This window comes from Aulonocara stuartgranti, assembly GCF_965226115.1.
Source record: "Aulonocara stuartgranti genome assembly, chromosome: 20".
Classification (NCBI taxonomy): Eukaryota; Metazoa; Chordata; class Actinopteri; order Cichliformes; family Cichlidae; genus Aulonocara; species Aulonocara stuartgranti.
In genome coordinates, this window is record NC_138956.1 from 2,721,253 (window position 1) to 2,737,174 (window position 15,922).

At 45.3% G+C, this 15,922-nt stretch overlaps 1 protein-coding gene and 1 long non-coding RNA gene across 6 annotated transcripts in view; one reads left to right on the top strand and one right to left on the bottom strand.

The window, feature by feature from the left end:
* Nucleotides 1–15,922, top strand: part of arhgef25a (Rho guanine nucleotide exchange factor (GEF) 25a) — a 49,912-nt gene that overhangs the window by 21,042 nt on the left and 12,948 nt on the right. For all 4 annotated transcript variants that reach the window (XM_082517859.1, XM_082517856.1, XM_082517857.1 and 1 more), the window contains 2 exons: nucleotides 6,593–6,900; nucleotides 7,407–7,517. In XM_082517859.1, coding sequence (XP_082373985.1) covers nucleotides 6,593–6,900; nucleotides 7,407–7,517 — 419 coding nt within the window. The remainder of the gene's footprint in view (nucleotides 1–6,592; nucleotides 6,901–7,406; nucleotides 7,518–15,922) is intronic.
* LOC309696602 lies at nucleotides 13,610–15,531 on the bottom strand. Of its 2 annotated transcripts, XR_014273553.1 has the most exons (4): nucleotides 15,286–15,531; nucleotides 14,983–15,214; nucleotides 14,592–14,761; nucleotides 13,610–14,218 (listed from the first exon to the last, which is right to left on the bottom strand). It is a non-coding gene; the product is annotated as an uncharacterized lncRNA (long non-coding RNA). The 2 variants fall into 2 exon arrangements; XR_014273554.1 differs by lacking the exon at nucleotides 13,610–14,218 and having other exon boundaries at nucleotides 14,475–14,761.

Here is a 15,922-nt window from a genome sequence, read left to right on the forward strand (position 1 = left end):
TCAGTTGACAATCGAATGCACCTCAGGAAATTACAGCTGATGTGTTTGTAATTAAATGTAGTAAATCAGCGAAAATTGCAAATCTGTTCTATCTGTTGCAAACCTGTTGCTGTCCACATGCACAGAGATTCAAATTAACTACTTACATTCAGAGTACAGCCAAAATCTTAAATCTCTCAAACAGAAATTGACAAATTCCTCCAAAACTAGTGACATAATTATTGTTGGAAGGCGATTTAACTGTAAAATGGCATAGGTGCTCTGCAACATTGCTTTTAAATAAGAATATGATCAGAATAAAACCAGAGGAGTCGAGTCCCCTGTTACAAAGACATGCACAAACAACAAGATGTTGCCAAATTGTCTGCATTTATTAAACTGGAAGGAAATTATTTGCATACCTTCACCAATCTGAGAGTGATTGCAGTCAGTTTGAGTCAGACCGCCACTGTTTGGAGACAGTTTGCATCCCACCAGGTGACCTGCTGCCATGACTACTTGCATTTTGTTGCCGAATATAAAAGAATTGAATGTACTCACTGGGTAAACACCAATATTTCCCAGCTACATTGCCATCTTACCATAACTCTAGCATGACTGAGGTTTGGGCTTGTACTGTTCAAATCTTTCTTTTCACTTTCATACAATTGGAATTTTTTAAAACTTTAATGAGTGAGAGAGAAAGCTTGAGTTACATAGTAACTGGGATCTGGAGTTTAGCAGTTACTGCATATGCAGGGTGTAATGACTGTCTCAGAGTAAGTAGAGCTGAGCTTCTGTTGCTTGAAAGTTTCTCCATTGGTAACAGTTCAGTGAAAGCGGGGCAGTAAATGACTTGACTCTGGCTCTTGATTAAATTATTGGATCATGATTTGTGAATATGGGACTTTCCATCTCTGAATACCTGTTGATCCTGTGGTGCTTAGTTAATAAATCTGTGTGAAATGGACCACACTGCAACCTTAATCCGGAATCTGGCAAGTCTCTCTCTAAGTGGTTCTAGAGGAATGTCTGGAGTTTTCAAGGCCACTAACCACAAACATGGTTCCAGTCTCTCACTGTACACTGCTGGGAGCTTGCAGACAGTCTCTGTGGTGAGACTGCCGTCACAGCCTCTTTTTTTAAAATTGCAAATTAAGAATCAAGTTGAAAGAAAATGCTGATTGAAATCTCAGGTGAGATATCCACAACCTCTGCCACTTTGACTGCACTGCTATACTCCCACTGACCTGATTTTCACAGTCAGTGGCAGCAGTAGTGGTTTAGATCTGACTATCAATTAGAGCTGTTTCATAATCCCTCATCAGGAGAAGTGTCTGATTTACTCTTTCACATTGTTCCACAGACGAAAGGATTAATGCCAGCGTGTTTTTTTTCGGTCTTGTTTTTCTGGTGACTGGCAGCACTTTGATGCATTAAACTGATAAAGAATATGCCACAGAGTCTGGCTGTGGGCGATGATGGCAGGAGACTGACTCTGATGGCTTGTTTGCGTGTCACTTGATGTGTCTAGCACATATTTCCTTCTGTGCTCTGGGAATAACAGTGGTGTGTGGATGTGTGTGTGCGTGCGTGCGTATAAACTAGGTCAGTAGGAGGACAGGAAACCACTGTTCACTTGTCTGACTGCAGTGTGTCACTCCAAAGGTTTGACACGAACACACTCACATATGGCACACACAAGGACGACAAGAGTTGAGCTGCTGCACATGTCTTTGTTGCAGTGCCCACAGTTAAAAATCAGCACAGTTCCTGCTTATGTGCACTCAAGTGTATGTCGCTTGTGCCCTCATGGCCTTCCTTCCGCTCGTCTCGTCAGTGTTTCCTCCCATACTCTCACTGAACTTCTTAACTTTAATCACACTGGCATCTTTTTGCCCCTCTGCTGCTTAATCTTTATACAGAATCCCTGCTCTTCCCAGCAGCTCACCCCATAGCCTCTGCTTTAGACTGTCAGAGGATTCCTGAGGTTGTGGATTCAGTTGCTTAAGCCTTAATACCAAAACGAAAGATAAGAAAGGAGAATAAAAAAGGATTAAAAACTTTTTAAAAACATTTTTTTTTTTACTTCTGTAGCGTTGTCTTCTCTGCTAGCTTGTTTTGCATGTCGAACTTGTGCTGCACTCAGCAGCTTCGGGGCAGTGCAGTGGAGGCCATTGCATAAGAGGAGGGAGCTGTGCAGTGTCCTGCTCCCAGTCATTATCTGAAAAACACTGCAGTGCACAGAGATGCAGAGGGTAAGAGTGCGTTAGAGTGCCAAACGGGGTGGCAGAAGGAGGAACTTATCGTAGAGAAAAAGGTGTCAGGGTGAAAAAGAAAGGAAGGAGGGAGGATTGAAGGAAAAGCCAGAAAAAGACGAGTACAATTTATGATTTGAAATGTTTCATTGTAAAAAGCACCTTGGTTAGAACATTTTCCGTCATGTGCTTCAGGTACTTGCCTCGTGGTCTTTCAGCTCTTTCGGTTTGAACGTGAGTGCAGACCGGGCCCTGCTGGTTGATGGAAAGGGTGTCCATTTCCTCTGAGTGGGTGAAATGTAATATAGCAGCTGAGTCTAGGCTGAAGAGCATAAGGTGGAGAGGGCAGTGAGTGAGAGAGAAAGAATCGAGAAGATAAGTATGGTGCTGTGTTAAGAGTTGTTAGCAATGACGCGGGCGGGCACCTATGTGTTGATTGCCACAATTCCCCAGAGCTGTAAGCCACAAGGTGCTAGTATTGAATGGCAGCTCTAAGTTTGTCAAACTCAGCAGGATATTTGACATGTTTGCCACAGTGCTGAGCAGCAGGATGCTCGCCTCTAATGCTGTGTATTGTTACACTGACAGGCTGATGACTCTGGATAACAGGTTGACAGCCTGCACCTGTGCGCCCATCAGGAGAGCCTCTCTGGAAAAAAAAAGCGTATGGGCACCTGCATGTCTGCTTATTTATTTTTTATTTGTGGAGTCCAGTAATGCCTAAATTGCCTATATGATCCCGAGAGGCATGGGATTGACAGGGAACTCCACAGTGGAGGGGGCTGTGAAGTTTGCTCCATTAAAGCCAACGCTTTTAGCCTGATTTGTTGGCTCAGCAGCACTCACTCTTCAGCAATCAATAAACAGAAGTTAGAGCAGACTTCTTCTGGTGGACGACCACTTAGCGCATATCTATCTCCATCAATCACCTGAAAAGAGGGGAAGAGATTTGCTTTCTCATTTTTCTCTGCTTTTGCATTTCAGACATAAATTAAAGTAAATTTACTCTTAACTCATCCATCCATCCATCATCCATCCATCCATCTTCTTAACCAACTTGGGGACTTGGAGCCACAGGAGTCTGTCCCACCTGGCATAGAGACAGGCAGTCACATGCTCTTATAGCTGTCCCTGCCTTTGATTCAGTCACATCTAACTCAAACCTTCATGAGAACAGTGAATCATAAGTTTTCCCTCTCCACATGACTGGACAAGCTGTGCCACATATAGTCATTAGATAATTCAATCAGCTATAAGTGAATTTAACTGTGGTAATAACAAATGGTTGACTGTGAACCACACAAAAAAGGACGGACGTGAAATTATGTAGTGTTCAGCAATCAATAGATTTATCAGACTGACCTTTGGAAAATTAATCATTCACTATATTGACAGAGTTTGAGGATTGCTTATTAGCATTCATTAAACAGCTGAAGATTTCTGCTTCTCAAACGAGTAACTCTTTTTTTTCCTTGGCTTGAATTATAGTTAATTGAACTAAACTGGGTTAGGCTGTGCTTGAGCAAACAAGACATTTGATGAAGTCACCTTAGGTTTAGGAAATAGTGACAGACAGTTATCTGTAGTCTTGTGCCAACTTATTAGTTGCTTAATCTAGAAACCAACTGTGAGTTGAAAAAGAGAAATTGCTGCATAGCTGTATTGACTCTGCAATACCGTACAAATACTAATAGTGAAAGATGGCTCTCTTAAGTTGCCCTCTTAGATGATGTGGGCTGTCTCTTTTCTGTATTGTGACCGACCAACACTAAGAAAAATCTGGAAGTGCCTTGCAACAGATACCCACTTGGCTACAAAGTTACACAGTACAGCAATTTTGGATGAGCCTCCCGCCCCGGCACTCGTTCATCCTCTCAGACAGCGAGTGGGCGAGTGGTGAAAACCTAGCATTAACAAATCACCACAGATCAGGGCAGCTTAATGCAGCCCTTTTTCTCCTGTGCCCTTAACTCTTAATTGTTACAAGCACATAAACAATAGTCAAGTTGCATTAACAAAATCAGCGTGGGTAATCTTTTCTTTGTGGTGCCATTATGGAGATGAATTTCAGTGGGCACTATCAGCATGAAGCACAGCAGGGAAAGAGTGGGAAGGATAGTCCCCCCACCCCCCAGTTTCCTCTTTGTAGGTGTATAACAGTATTAACTCCACTTATCTTGCAATGTGTGGGGCGAGCGGAGGTGGGTTTCTCTAAGGAGAAGCTCATCATCTCCCCTTACAGTTGTCTCACTGTTTCTGTGCAAAAGTGTTATTGATGTCTCCGTAATGACTTGTATAAGGTACAAAGAATACATGATCAGTGGAAGTGCTCAGTTGCCATGGTGACAGATGTAAGGATAGTCGTTATAAAACCAGTAAATAATGTACGCTCTGTGCATCGTAAATCTGTACGTGTGACAGAGCTACTGTATCATCCTGATGCAAAGCCTCGAATCGGAGAGCTGCTCTGTCCTGTCTCCAGTCATTTCAAATTGCTTCCAGGCGCTTCAGCGGTGTCAGTCTCTTTAGCCTATTTCTTCAGCTGATGCCTCAAGATAGTTAGAAACAATGTTGCTGGTTGTATCTCTGCACTTTGAACTGCAAACGCTGACCTGGCTAAACTTGAGCAGGAACCTTGGGAAATACAAACCTCTGGGTCTGGCCCTCTGTTAGAGGTCAGGAGAGCTGGGTTGGGAGGGTGCACAATATCACATGTGCTCCCCAGCGTTTTCACATCCTTTCTTCTCTCTGACTGGGGAACCTTCACAGATGGTGGACGCTTTGCTTCTTCCAGATGCAACCATAAATACAATGGCTCTCAGATGCATTTTGATATCCCAATAGTTCCCTGCAGGGTACAGCCATCTTTTTTCTTTAAACTTGCTTGTGTTCCTTATCTTGCTCTGTTCAGATGCTCCTTCTGCTAGGCTTAGATCTCCTTATACACTCTATTTGCAGACTTTTATATGGATATTTGGGTGGGAATTAGAAAGAAAAGTGGATGGGAAAATTGCATGATACATGCTGGGGAAAAATAGAGGAAATGGTATCTCTATGGTGGAAATACACAAGTTAAAGTTATTTTCTTAGTTATCACCTACCATTCACAAGTTTCTGCATTAGCAGAAATACGATCTTATTAGCATGGCCTGTTTGCGCTGAGGTTAATGATTCGTCAAACACTGTGAGTTTTGTGCTGTGCAGAGCACAAAGCTCATTATTATTGATCAGTACTGTGGCTGCTATTGAATTTCTCAGACAAAGAAATTGAGTGAATAAAGTTGTGGAGATTCTTAAATCTTTTAATTATGAACACTGAACTAAGCTGAATGATTTAGCCTGGGTTTAAGTTTGCATCTTATTGCTGAGAACTGCAATAACAGACTGTGGCTCAAATAAAGCGCTCTGAAATCAGGTCAGTGTTGTCTTCTCATGAACAGATGCACAACATAAACTACAAAGTTTTTTTTTTTTTTGTTTTTTTTTTACAAGTAATGGAAAATAGTTTTTTCTTGAAAGAGTTTCAAGTGTCAGAGGATTAAGGCGCAAAGATGGATAAGAAATATGACTAAATTGTTACAGAAGAGATGAAACACTCCCGACGCACAGTTTAGAAGAAGAGCTCAGGACTGAGAAAGGCTGGAGGAAGGGCGGTAGGTTGATTGGCCGAGGCAAGATGGGAAAGGAAGACAATAAAGAAAAAACAAACAGTCCCCGGCAAGGAGCTCCCCTTCTAAAAAGGATTAAAGAGGATGTCCGGTCCCAGCTCAACCCCCCAACTCACTTCCCATGTCCTCCTGACATCAGTGTGCAGCAGTCAATCTGCAACTGCTTTTTAGTGTATTTTTGTTTCAAATACCGACCCTCATTACCTCTGCTGTCGGCCTTGCATCAGAATGTGGTCAAGTAACGATGGCATGGACTGGTGCACAGCTCAGCAATGTAAAAAAAAAAGAAGACAAAAAGTCTGCTTTGCATAATGAAAACATCTTTTATAGTGTAGTTACACACCTGCACAGCCGTGTTTGTAGAACAGAAATTTATATTTCCGCTCTTTATTTTGATTTCTCTCGTTAATCTTTCACTCCTGGTGTGTTGACATGTGTTCTGCCTTCAGTTCTGCATCACCTCGCACACCTGCAGTTAAGCCTCGTCTACTAGTCAAGCGAGGGTTGTGTCCCTGAAACAAAATGCTCTTTTTGCACATTTGTCGAAGTCCACAGATTCATTGATTAACTTAAGTCTGTACTTGGAGCCTTTACTCTGCCTCATGACCCATTTAACCCTTATCTATTGATTGTTTTCCTTCGCCAGTAACCTTTTGCTTCTCCTGTCTCTTTATGCCTTTTCTTCAGACTCGTATTCGGCAGCAGGCAGTGAGGGCAGCATCTCCACCTCCGTGGCGTCGCTGCCCCCACAGGCATCAGGCAGCTCGGCCCCCAGCTCCCCAGGCTCCAGGCGCTCTGTGAGCACCCTTAAAAAATGGCTCACAAACCCTGTCCGCAAACTTAGCGCTGGATCCACCGCCAAAGGAGAGCGTCAGGTCCGCAAACTTGAGGGAAAGCCTGCATGTCTTCCATCCCACAGCCAGAACCAAGATATGGGGAGCCTCCCAAGGCCTGTAGAGAGTCTCACCATCTTGCCTGTCACCCACAGAGAACCGGTGAGAATTTTTTTGATCATACGAACTAATCAAACAAAGCTTTGCCTGGTGAGTTTTGCAGTTCCGTTCTGCACATTTCACATGAACCGCCTCATAAGTAAACTGAAATTATTACTGCACCTCGTTAACAGTAGGTATTTGTATAAACTGGTTGTGATGCATGCAAAACTTCATTCTTGGGCAAACACAAATTAAAACCAACATCTTGACCACACTTGTTTATTTTAGGTAGCGCAAGGTTGTCAGTGGAGAAGCAGGTTTGATGTAGAGTTAATCCCCGGAGGAACAAGTACCATGTCAGTTAGCAGTGTTGCTGTGAATGACAGCAGCATTGCTGGCTCTTCCTGCAGTCTCTCACCCTACCCTGTTCTCTTATGTGTCCTCTTTTTCTTTTTAGCGCCGCCTGTGTCTCTGTGCCAGAACACATATGCACGCAACAGATTTTGTTATTCTGACACTGTGAACGTTTGTGTATGTGTGTGTGTGTGTGTGTGTGTGTATTCCAGGAGTGGAAAGATGGCCTGGCAAGCCCTGAGGACCTGTCACCAGCTACTCTACAGTCACCCAGCTGCATAACTGACTCGCTGATTGGCTGCACGTCACTGCCAAACGCCCAGGTCTGCCATCTTGATATGCTATCAAAATAACACCCAACCCTGTCCTGTTATGTCTCATATCACATATGATAAGTATCGCATATGTGGCGAGACGAGGATGGGGTATAAAGTAAATACTCTTTGCAGTTTTAAAAAGACAACGCCACCCTGGGAATTTCACCCAGAGAATACTGAAAGTAACACTAAATCACCAGAAAGGCACTTAGGTTCGCTATACTCAGTCCAGAGACGATGTTCAATGATCAACAAATTCACAATTTATTAATAATTATTTAAAACACCATATAAAAGCACAATCATAAATATTCAAATACAAATATGCTTAAAAAGGTATTCAGAGCTGAGGCTTACCAGTGGAGGGGCAGGGATGCCACACACAAACTAAAGAAAGAAAACACACCCAAAACACAAGTGCAACAGACTATCACACACACACTAATAAACTAAACAAGGCAGGTGTGTACACTCAAGGGATCCCACCACCAAGGCACCCTAGTCTCCTCCACGTCGGCACTCCGCATCTGAATAAAAAGAAACAAAGAAAATTTTAATATATTACAACAAACTAATGTGTAGCACCGGGGGATAACCCAACTGCAGGACCACACTGGTGATCCACAGCTAGAAAAAGGGCCTCCCACCAGTGGTGTAACAGAGAATCCAAACTACAAATCAAAAAGCAATAAAACAACATACAATCTGAATAAAACTCTAAAATCTGGAGCAAACGGAATCGCCGTACTGCTCCAACTTGCCGTCCACACGACGATAAGTTAACAGTCAATCAATATGCATGCCAGCTGACTCCGATAACCGGCATGCATATGGCCGTTGTCCACGCCGACGTCCACTGTAAAAGCTGACAGCAGCAGGGAAAGAATTCTCACAACGGGAACAAACGATAAAAGCACAGCAAGGCAAAACAGCAGCACTTCAGTTCGCGTAGCTTGGCGCAAAACTAAGGCCCACACTTCCTGCGAAACATAATAAATAATTACTATAAAAGAATAGAAGGCAGAGAGCGTAACAAAAGTTGATTACGTACCAAGTAAGCCGGGTCATAGAATGTAAGCAGAATAGCTCAGAGGAGGCTTCTATAGCTACGACCAGCCGCGATGGAGACTTTAGAGTAACCCACAAACGATCTCTACCACACCGAGGAAGTCAGGTGACCAAAAAGGAGATCACAGGCAAGCAATGCAGAGACACTCAAATGGCCACTATTTATACCAGCGCCCCCTAATGGGCCAGGCTGAAAGTGGGTTGGACTGAAGGATAACATTCATCCTGCCACATTCTACCCCTCCTTCTTGCATCGTCGCCCCGACGATGAATTACAAAGACACCCAGATTAGTCCCAAGGCCTAAAAAATGCAGAGACAGCATGTACCCTAGGCTCAGAAATAGAGTTAGCAGCCCCTTGTGCCACCTCCCCTGTTGGTCTTGGGAGATGATGGATGTTTGAATGCTGGCCAGCTGTGGACCGGGTTGTTTTTCGCACCACCACATTTCTTGTATCAGAACTCGTAGAGGGAGCAGGAAGAGAGCTAGATGGAACTGGTGCTACACTCGGAGTAACTGTACAAGTGGCTGGAACATCGGAAGTTCGGTCTTCTGGTGGAAGCAACAACTCAGGGCTACTTGGAATCACTGCCACTGGGCTGTAAGATGGTGAAACATTTACTTGAGGAGCTCCAATGCTCAGGAATAACAGGTCACTGTCACGTGATGAGTCATGTCCTGGTTCTGGGGAGGATATTTCTGGGCCATGTGAGCTACTGCTTGAAGCAGGCCCTTCTGATGGTGTAGCTGCCGTTACCACAGCCTTCAACAAGGTACGATGAACATGCTTCACACTGCTGGGATCATCTGCAGGGGCAATGGTATATACTGCCCCACCTCCTTTAGGTGCCTTCAGGATTCTATATACCACGGGTTTCCATCGATCTTGGATTTTACATCTCCCTCTTCCACTCAGATCGCGCAGGAACACCAACTGGCCATTGTTCAATGGTGCCTCTTTCACCTTTTTATCATGGTGCCTCTTTCTGCGGTCGGCAGCCAATTGCAATCGTTCCTTGGCTCCTTCATGTACAACCTGTAGCCGGGCTTGATGCTCCTGAATCCACTCGTGCACATCTCCACTGATGGGGTCCGGTACTCTGCCCAACAGAAAGTCCACTGGCAACCTGGGTTCTTGCCCAAACATCAATAAGAATGGGGTTTCCCCAGTAGCCTGATGGGGAGTGGTATTATAACAGTAGAGTAACTGGGGCAAACATACATTCCAGTCTCTTTTTCTGGATACTGGCAGGGTCCGCAACAAATTGTGCAAAGTCCTATTAAAACGTTCACACTGACCATTTCCAGCCGGATGATAAGGAGTAGTGTGGGACTTCTCGATACCATAAAACCTGCAGAGCTGCTGGATCAGGGAGCTTTCAAAGTTACGACCCTGATCGGAATGGATACGCGCTGGTACACCAAACTTCGAAAACCACTCAGTCACGAGAACCTGGGCCACTGTAGCAGCACATTGGTCACGAGTGGGGACAGCCAATGTATACTTGCTGAAAACATCAGTCATCACCAAAACGTTCTCCAGCCCATTCCGGGAAGGTTCGAGCAAGGTGTAATCAATGGCCAAGATTTCATTTGGTCGAGAAGCCAACAAATGTCCCATGAAACTTTGAGCTGCTGGTTGGGTGTCTTTTGCAACTTGGCAACGTTCGCATCTCTGACACCAACGAGCTACCTCAGCAGACATACCTGGCCAATAGCACCGTGAGCGGAGAAGCGCTAGGGTCCTTTCCACCCCTTGATGGCCATGGTCCTGATGAACATGAGTCAACACCTGCTCAATCAGTGCACTAGGCAGCAAAAGCTGAAGTATCACTTCGGCACCGTCAGGGCGATGAACCTGACGATACAGAACTCCTTCCCTTTCAATCAGACGATCCCATTGTCGTAGCAGCACTAGAGCAGGTGGAGCAAGCTGCTGCCGCTCCTCAAAGCTGGGTCGCTGCTTCCGCCTCCAGAACACCAAGATCTCTTTTATCACTGAGTCGACCTGTTGGAGGGTATGAAGATCAGGAGTAGTGAGATGGGGCAAAACTGTAATGGCAGCTTGTGATACCTCAGCTGGTCCCAGCCGCAAGGCTTGTTGAAGAGGTCCAGGCAAGGCTGTACCAGGAACCATGGCTTTAATCTCCTGAGGATCAGGTGGATGCTGGCGAGATAAAGCGTCTGCATTCTTATTACTCCTTCCTGACCTGTACTTTAAGTCAAAGTCAAACGAAGCGAGCTGAGCTGCCCAGCGCTGTTCAGTAGCCCCAAGTTTAGCAGAAGACAAGTGACTAAGAGGATTGTTGTCGGTGTAAACAATACACTTATGGCCCAACAAGTACTCTCTAAATTTCTCAGTCATGGCCCACTTAAGTGCCAAAAACTCCAGCTTCATGGAGCTATAATTTAGCATATTGCGCTCAGGGGGCCTCAAACCCCGACTGGCATAGGCTATTGGCCTCACTTTACCTCCCTGCTCCTGGGAAAGCACTGCCCCTAGGCCGGCATGGCTGGCATCCACTTCTAAAATAAAAGGCAAAGAGAAATCTGCATAAGCGAGCACTGGTGCTGTTGTCAGTTTAGTCTTTAATGCCTCAAAACTTTGAGCACACTCGGCAGTCCAGTTCTCCACGACACCATGCTCTGACCTCTTCTTTGATTTTCTGCCTCCCCACTCTGCCACCAGTCTATGCAGAGGTGCCGCCAACTTGGCAAAACCCTCCACAAAACGGCGATAATAGCTGGCAAACCCAAGGAAGGAGCGTAGTTCCGAAACAGTCTTGGGAGGCTGCCAGTTAGCCACCACTTCCACCTTGCTAGGGTCCGTAGAGACACCTTGATCGGAGATGACATGGCCTAGGTAGCGAACCTCCCGCTGGAAAAAGGCACATTTGGCAAGCTTGGCTTTTAAACCTTCCTGCTGAAGCCGACCTAGCACCACATCCAGCCGCTCAAGATGTTGCGATACTGTTGATGAAAAGATTACAATGTCATCAAGATAGAGAAGCAGAGACTGGCACTGTTGATCACCGAAAAGGCGTTGCATTAGTCTCTGGAAGGTGCTAGGGGCATTACAGAGCCCAAATGGCATTCGGTTCCATTCAAATAGGCCGAAAGGAGTACAGAAGGCAGTCTTGGGCCTATCCTCTTCCGTAACTGGGACCTGATTATAGCCACTTGCTAAATCCATGGTGGAAAACCAACAGGCACCAGTCAGCGCATCTAAGGATTCTTCAATGCGTGGCAGGGGGAATGCATCTTTCCTTGTCTTGTTGTTCAGTTGCTGATAATCAACACACATGCGCGGGCTGCCATCCTTCTTCTTAACGAGCACAATGGGAGAAGCATAGGGGCTGCTACTCTCTCTAATCACCTCGGCCCCTAACAACTGGTTAATATGCTCTTTCACAACCTCGTACTCTGAAGGGGGGATGCGCCTATAACGCTGCCGCACGGGGATATCGTCTAAGACTGGAATGTCATGGGAGATCAAGTTAGTGCAACCCAAATCAGTGTCATGAGCAGAAAAGACCGAGCTGTATTTCTTAAGGAGAGACCTCACCTGTCCCTGTTCCTCTGCTGACAGTTTAGACAAATCAATCCCTTCCATCTGATCCTGCACAGTAGGAGTGGCGGTGTGAGATGCCATTGTGGCTACGTTAGGGAGTACTTCTGTCACACCAGCGGGCAAACTGACCACATGAACATCTTCCAGGGTCCCTATAACGGTCCTAGGGTAAAGCAAGACCGCCGTAGTCCCTACATTAACAACTGGTATGTATGCAGTACCTCTAACCACTCGAACCAATGCAGGGGACGCTAAAAGTCCAGCAGGCAAGTTAACATCAGTAGGTTCAAATAACACAGTGGCACCTGAATATTGCTCAGAACAGGTGGCGGCCACTACTTTCATTACACCACCCGGAATGCAACATGCTCGCTTACCCCTCACTCTCACATGGCCAGACAAATCCAGTGGGGCTCTTATACTAACGTCATGGCACTTTTGCAGCGCCTGCACAAGGGGTTTAGGGGCCTCGGTGACAAAGCCCAAACTAAACAATGCTTCACCGTGTTGCCCAAAAAGCTCGTGGTAACACTTCCGAATGACATTCATCCCCAATACACCCGGAACCGTGGAAGGTCCTGCACCTGGAGGATCTTTAACGACCAACACGCCACACTGTGGAAGAAACTTGTCACAGAGCTCTACACTTAGCTCGATATAGCCAAGGTAAGGAATGGACAACCCATTAGCCGCTTTAAGCTGCAACCAATGACAAGCTTGGAGACGCTCTTGACCCCAGGACTCAAAATGCTGGCGGAAAAAACTTTCAGTAATGGTAGAGACCATGGACCCTGTATCAACCAAACAAGGTACTTTTATACCGCCCATGTCCACATCTATATGAGGACAGGATGAAATTAATTTCGAGACTGCCTCTGGACCATTAGAAACAACCCTTGAGCCAATAGACACCCCACCCGAACTGTGGCTCGGCAATACGGAGGGTGCTAGTTTTCCGAAGCCGTATTTAAAGGAGAGTGCCTGCGATTATGCAGAGGGGCCTGCGAAGGAGGCCGGGAACGAGGAACACGTTCCCCATCACACTCCCGAGCAAAATGTCCAGGTTGCTGACAACGACGGCATATAATGGAGTCGCCCCGTCCCGAGCGAGGCATTCGATGGGGGCCCTGCAATCGAGCAATGCTCTGAGTGAGCTGATTAAGTTGCTCCTGCTGGCACTTTAACAATTCCTTCATCTCGCTCATCTCAGACAAATGGGTAGACTGGGCTATTCCTGAAGGACCGCTATGGACCCCATACTGAATGCCATAAACAGAAGGGACAGAACTGCTTCTATGCCTAACGCCACTAGGCAACCCTTCACGTTCCCACCTAATAGCTTCCCCTCTAATCTCCAGCAATGTCAGCGTTGGCTGCCTCCTTACTAGCTGCTTTAACTCCCGCCGCAAGGTACTATCTAAGACCTGTTCAACAAATTGATCTCTTAATAAAACGTCAGCATTGGGCATACCATTGGGGGCACTCGATTTAACTTTTTCCATAAGACCCAAGAGAGCGAGGGAAAACTCTTGCAGTGTCTCACTTTCCTGCTGTTTTCTAGAGAAGAAAGCTTCCTGCAATGCTACATAGGAGTCTGAACAGCCATACAGTTCTTGCAATATAGTGATTATCTTAGCAGGATCAGTCCTCTCTGCACTAGAGCGATATTTGATCTCCTCACGTGCTTCCCCTTCTAGGTGGTCAAACAGGAAAAATGCTTTATCAGCCAAAGACAAATGACGTGCTCTAGCACAACCTTCTATTTCCTCCAACCATTCATTCAACCCTATACCTGATTTTCCTCTAAACATAGGGCATTTTCTGTCACGGGGCACAAAAACTAGTCTCTCTGCTACAGAGACACCAGCCGTTGGGGGGTTAACAGATGATGCAGTTGAAGTAGAAGGTGTAGCACTAGTACCTGACCCAACAGCCCTCTCCTGACGCAACCTCTCATTGTCTGCTTTCAGCTGCGCGATCAAGTCCCTGAGTTCCTGTAACTCTTCCTCCATCTCTGTAACACAGCTGTGAAATCCCACACCAAAGTAGCTGCTGCTTTGCCTTTATTCTGTACAAAAATAATATAAAAAAAACAATTTACGTTACACCAAACAAAAAAGAACACACGTCTCTGTTTTAAAGAGTATATCCTGTCGACAACAACGCCAAGTTTGTGGCGAGACGAGGATGGGGTATAAAGTAAATACTCTTTGCAGTTTTAAAAAGACAACGCCACCCTGGGAATTTCACCCAGAGAATACTGAAAGTAACACTAAATCACCAGAAAGGCACTTAGGTTCGCTATACTCAGTCCAGAGACGATGTTCAATGATCAACAAATTCACAATTTATTAATAATTATTTAAAACACCATATAAAAGCACAATCATAAATATTCAAATACAAATATGCTTAAAAAGGTATTCAGAGCTGAGGCTTACCAGTGGAGGGGCAGGGATGCCACACACAAACTAAAGAAAGAAAACACACCCAAAACACAAGTGCAACAGACTATCACACACACACTAATAAACTAAACAAGGCAGGTGTGTACACTCAAGGGATCCCACCACCAAGGCACCCTAGTCTCCTCCACGTCGGCACTCCGCATCTGAATAAAAAGAAACAAAGAAAATTTTAATATATTACAACAAACTAATGTGTAGCACCGGGGGATAACCCAACTGCAGGACCACACTGGTGATCCACAGCTAGAAAAAGGGCCTCCCACCAGTGGTGTAACAGAGAATCCAAACTACAAATCAAAAAGCAATAAAACAACATACAATCTGAATAAAACTCTAAAATCTGGAGCAAACGGAATCGCCGTACTGCTCCAACTTGCCGTCCACACGACGATAAGTTAACAGTCAATCAATATGCATGCCAGCTGACTCCGATAACCGGCATGCATATGGCCGTTGTCCACGCCGACGTCCACTGTAAAAGCTGACAGCAGCAGGGAAAGAATTCTCACAACGGGAACAAACGATAAAAGCACAGCAAGGCAAAACAGCAGCACTTCAGTTCGCGTAGCTTGGCGCAAAACTAAGGCCCACACTTCCTGCGAAACATAATAAATAATTACTATAAAAGAATAGAAGGCAGAGAGCGTAACAAAAGTTGATTACGTACCAAGTAAGCCGGGTCATAGAATGTAAGCAGAATAGCTCAGAGGAGGCTTCTATAGCTACGACCAGCCGCGATGGAGACTTTAGAGTAACCCACAAACGATCTCTACCACACCGAGGAAGTCAGGTGACCAAAAAGGAGATCACAGGCAAGCAATGCAGAGACACTCAAATGGCCACTATTTATACCAGCGCCCCCTAATGGGCCAGGCTGAAAGTGGGTTGGACTGAAGGATAACATTCATCCTGCCACACATAGAAATGACACCAAGCAGAACTTATACGTTGCTAACTTAAATGCAGTTAGTAATCTTTTGAAAGGAGGCCTGTTTTATATGATCTAGTAGCTGGCTATGAGATTGAAACTATGAAAATAATCCATTACCAATTCATTATAGCTGACAGTCTCAGAGAGGAGTAGAAATAATACTCTCAGTGAGGACGTAGCCTGGTGGGGAGGTGACATCAGCGCTCTTTGTCTCCATGGCCCTCCAGCCAGAGCTGGAAATGACTAACTCCACTGCTGCTGGAGGAGCTCAACGATGAAGCAACATGAGCACACAAACGCACGTAGGAGGGCTGCTTTTTGTAGCCACATATGCTACATACATATGCAGACATATATATGTGTGTGTGTGTAT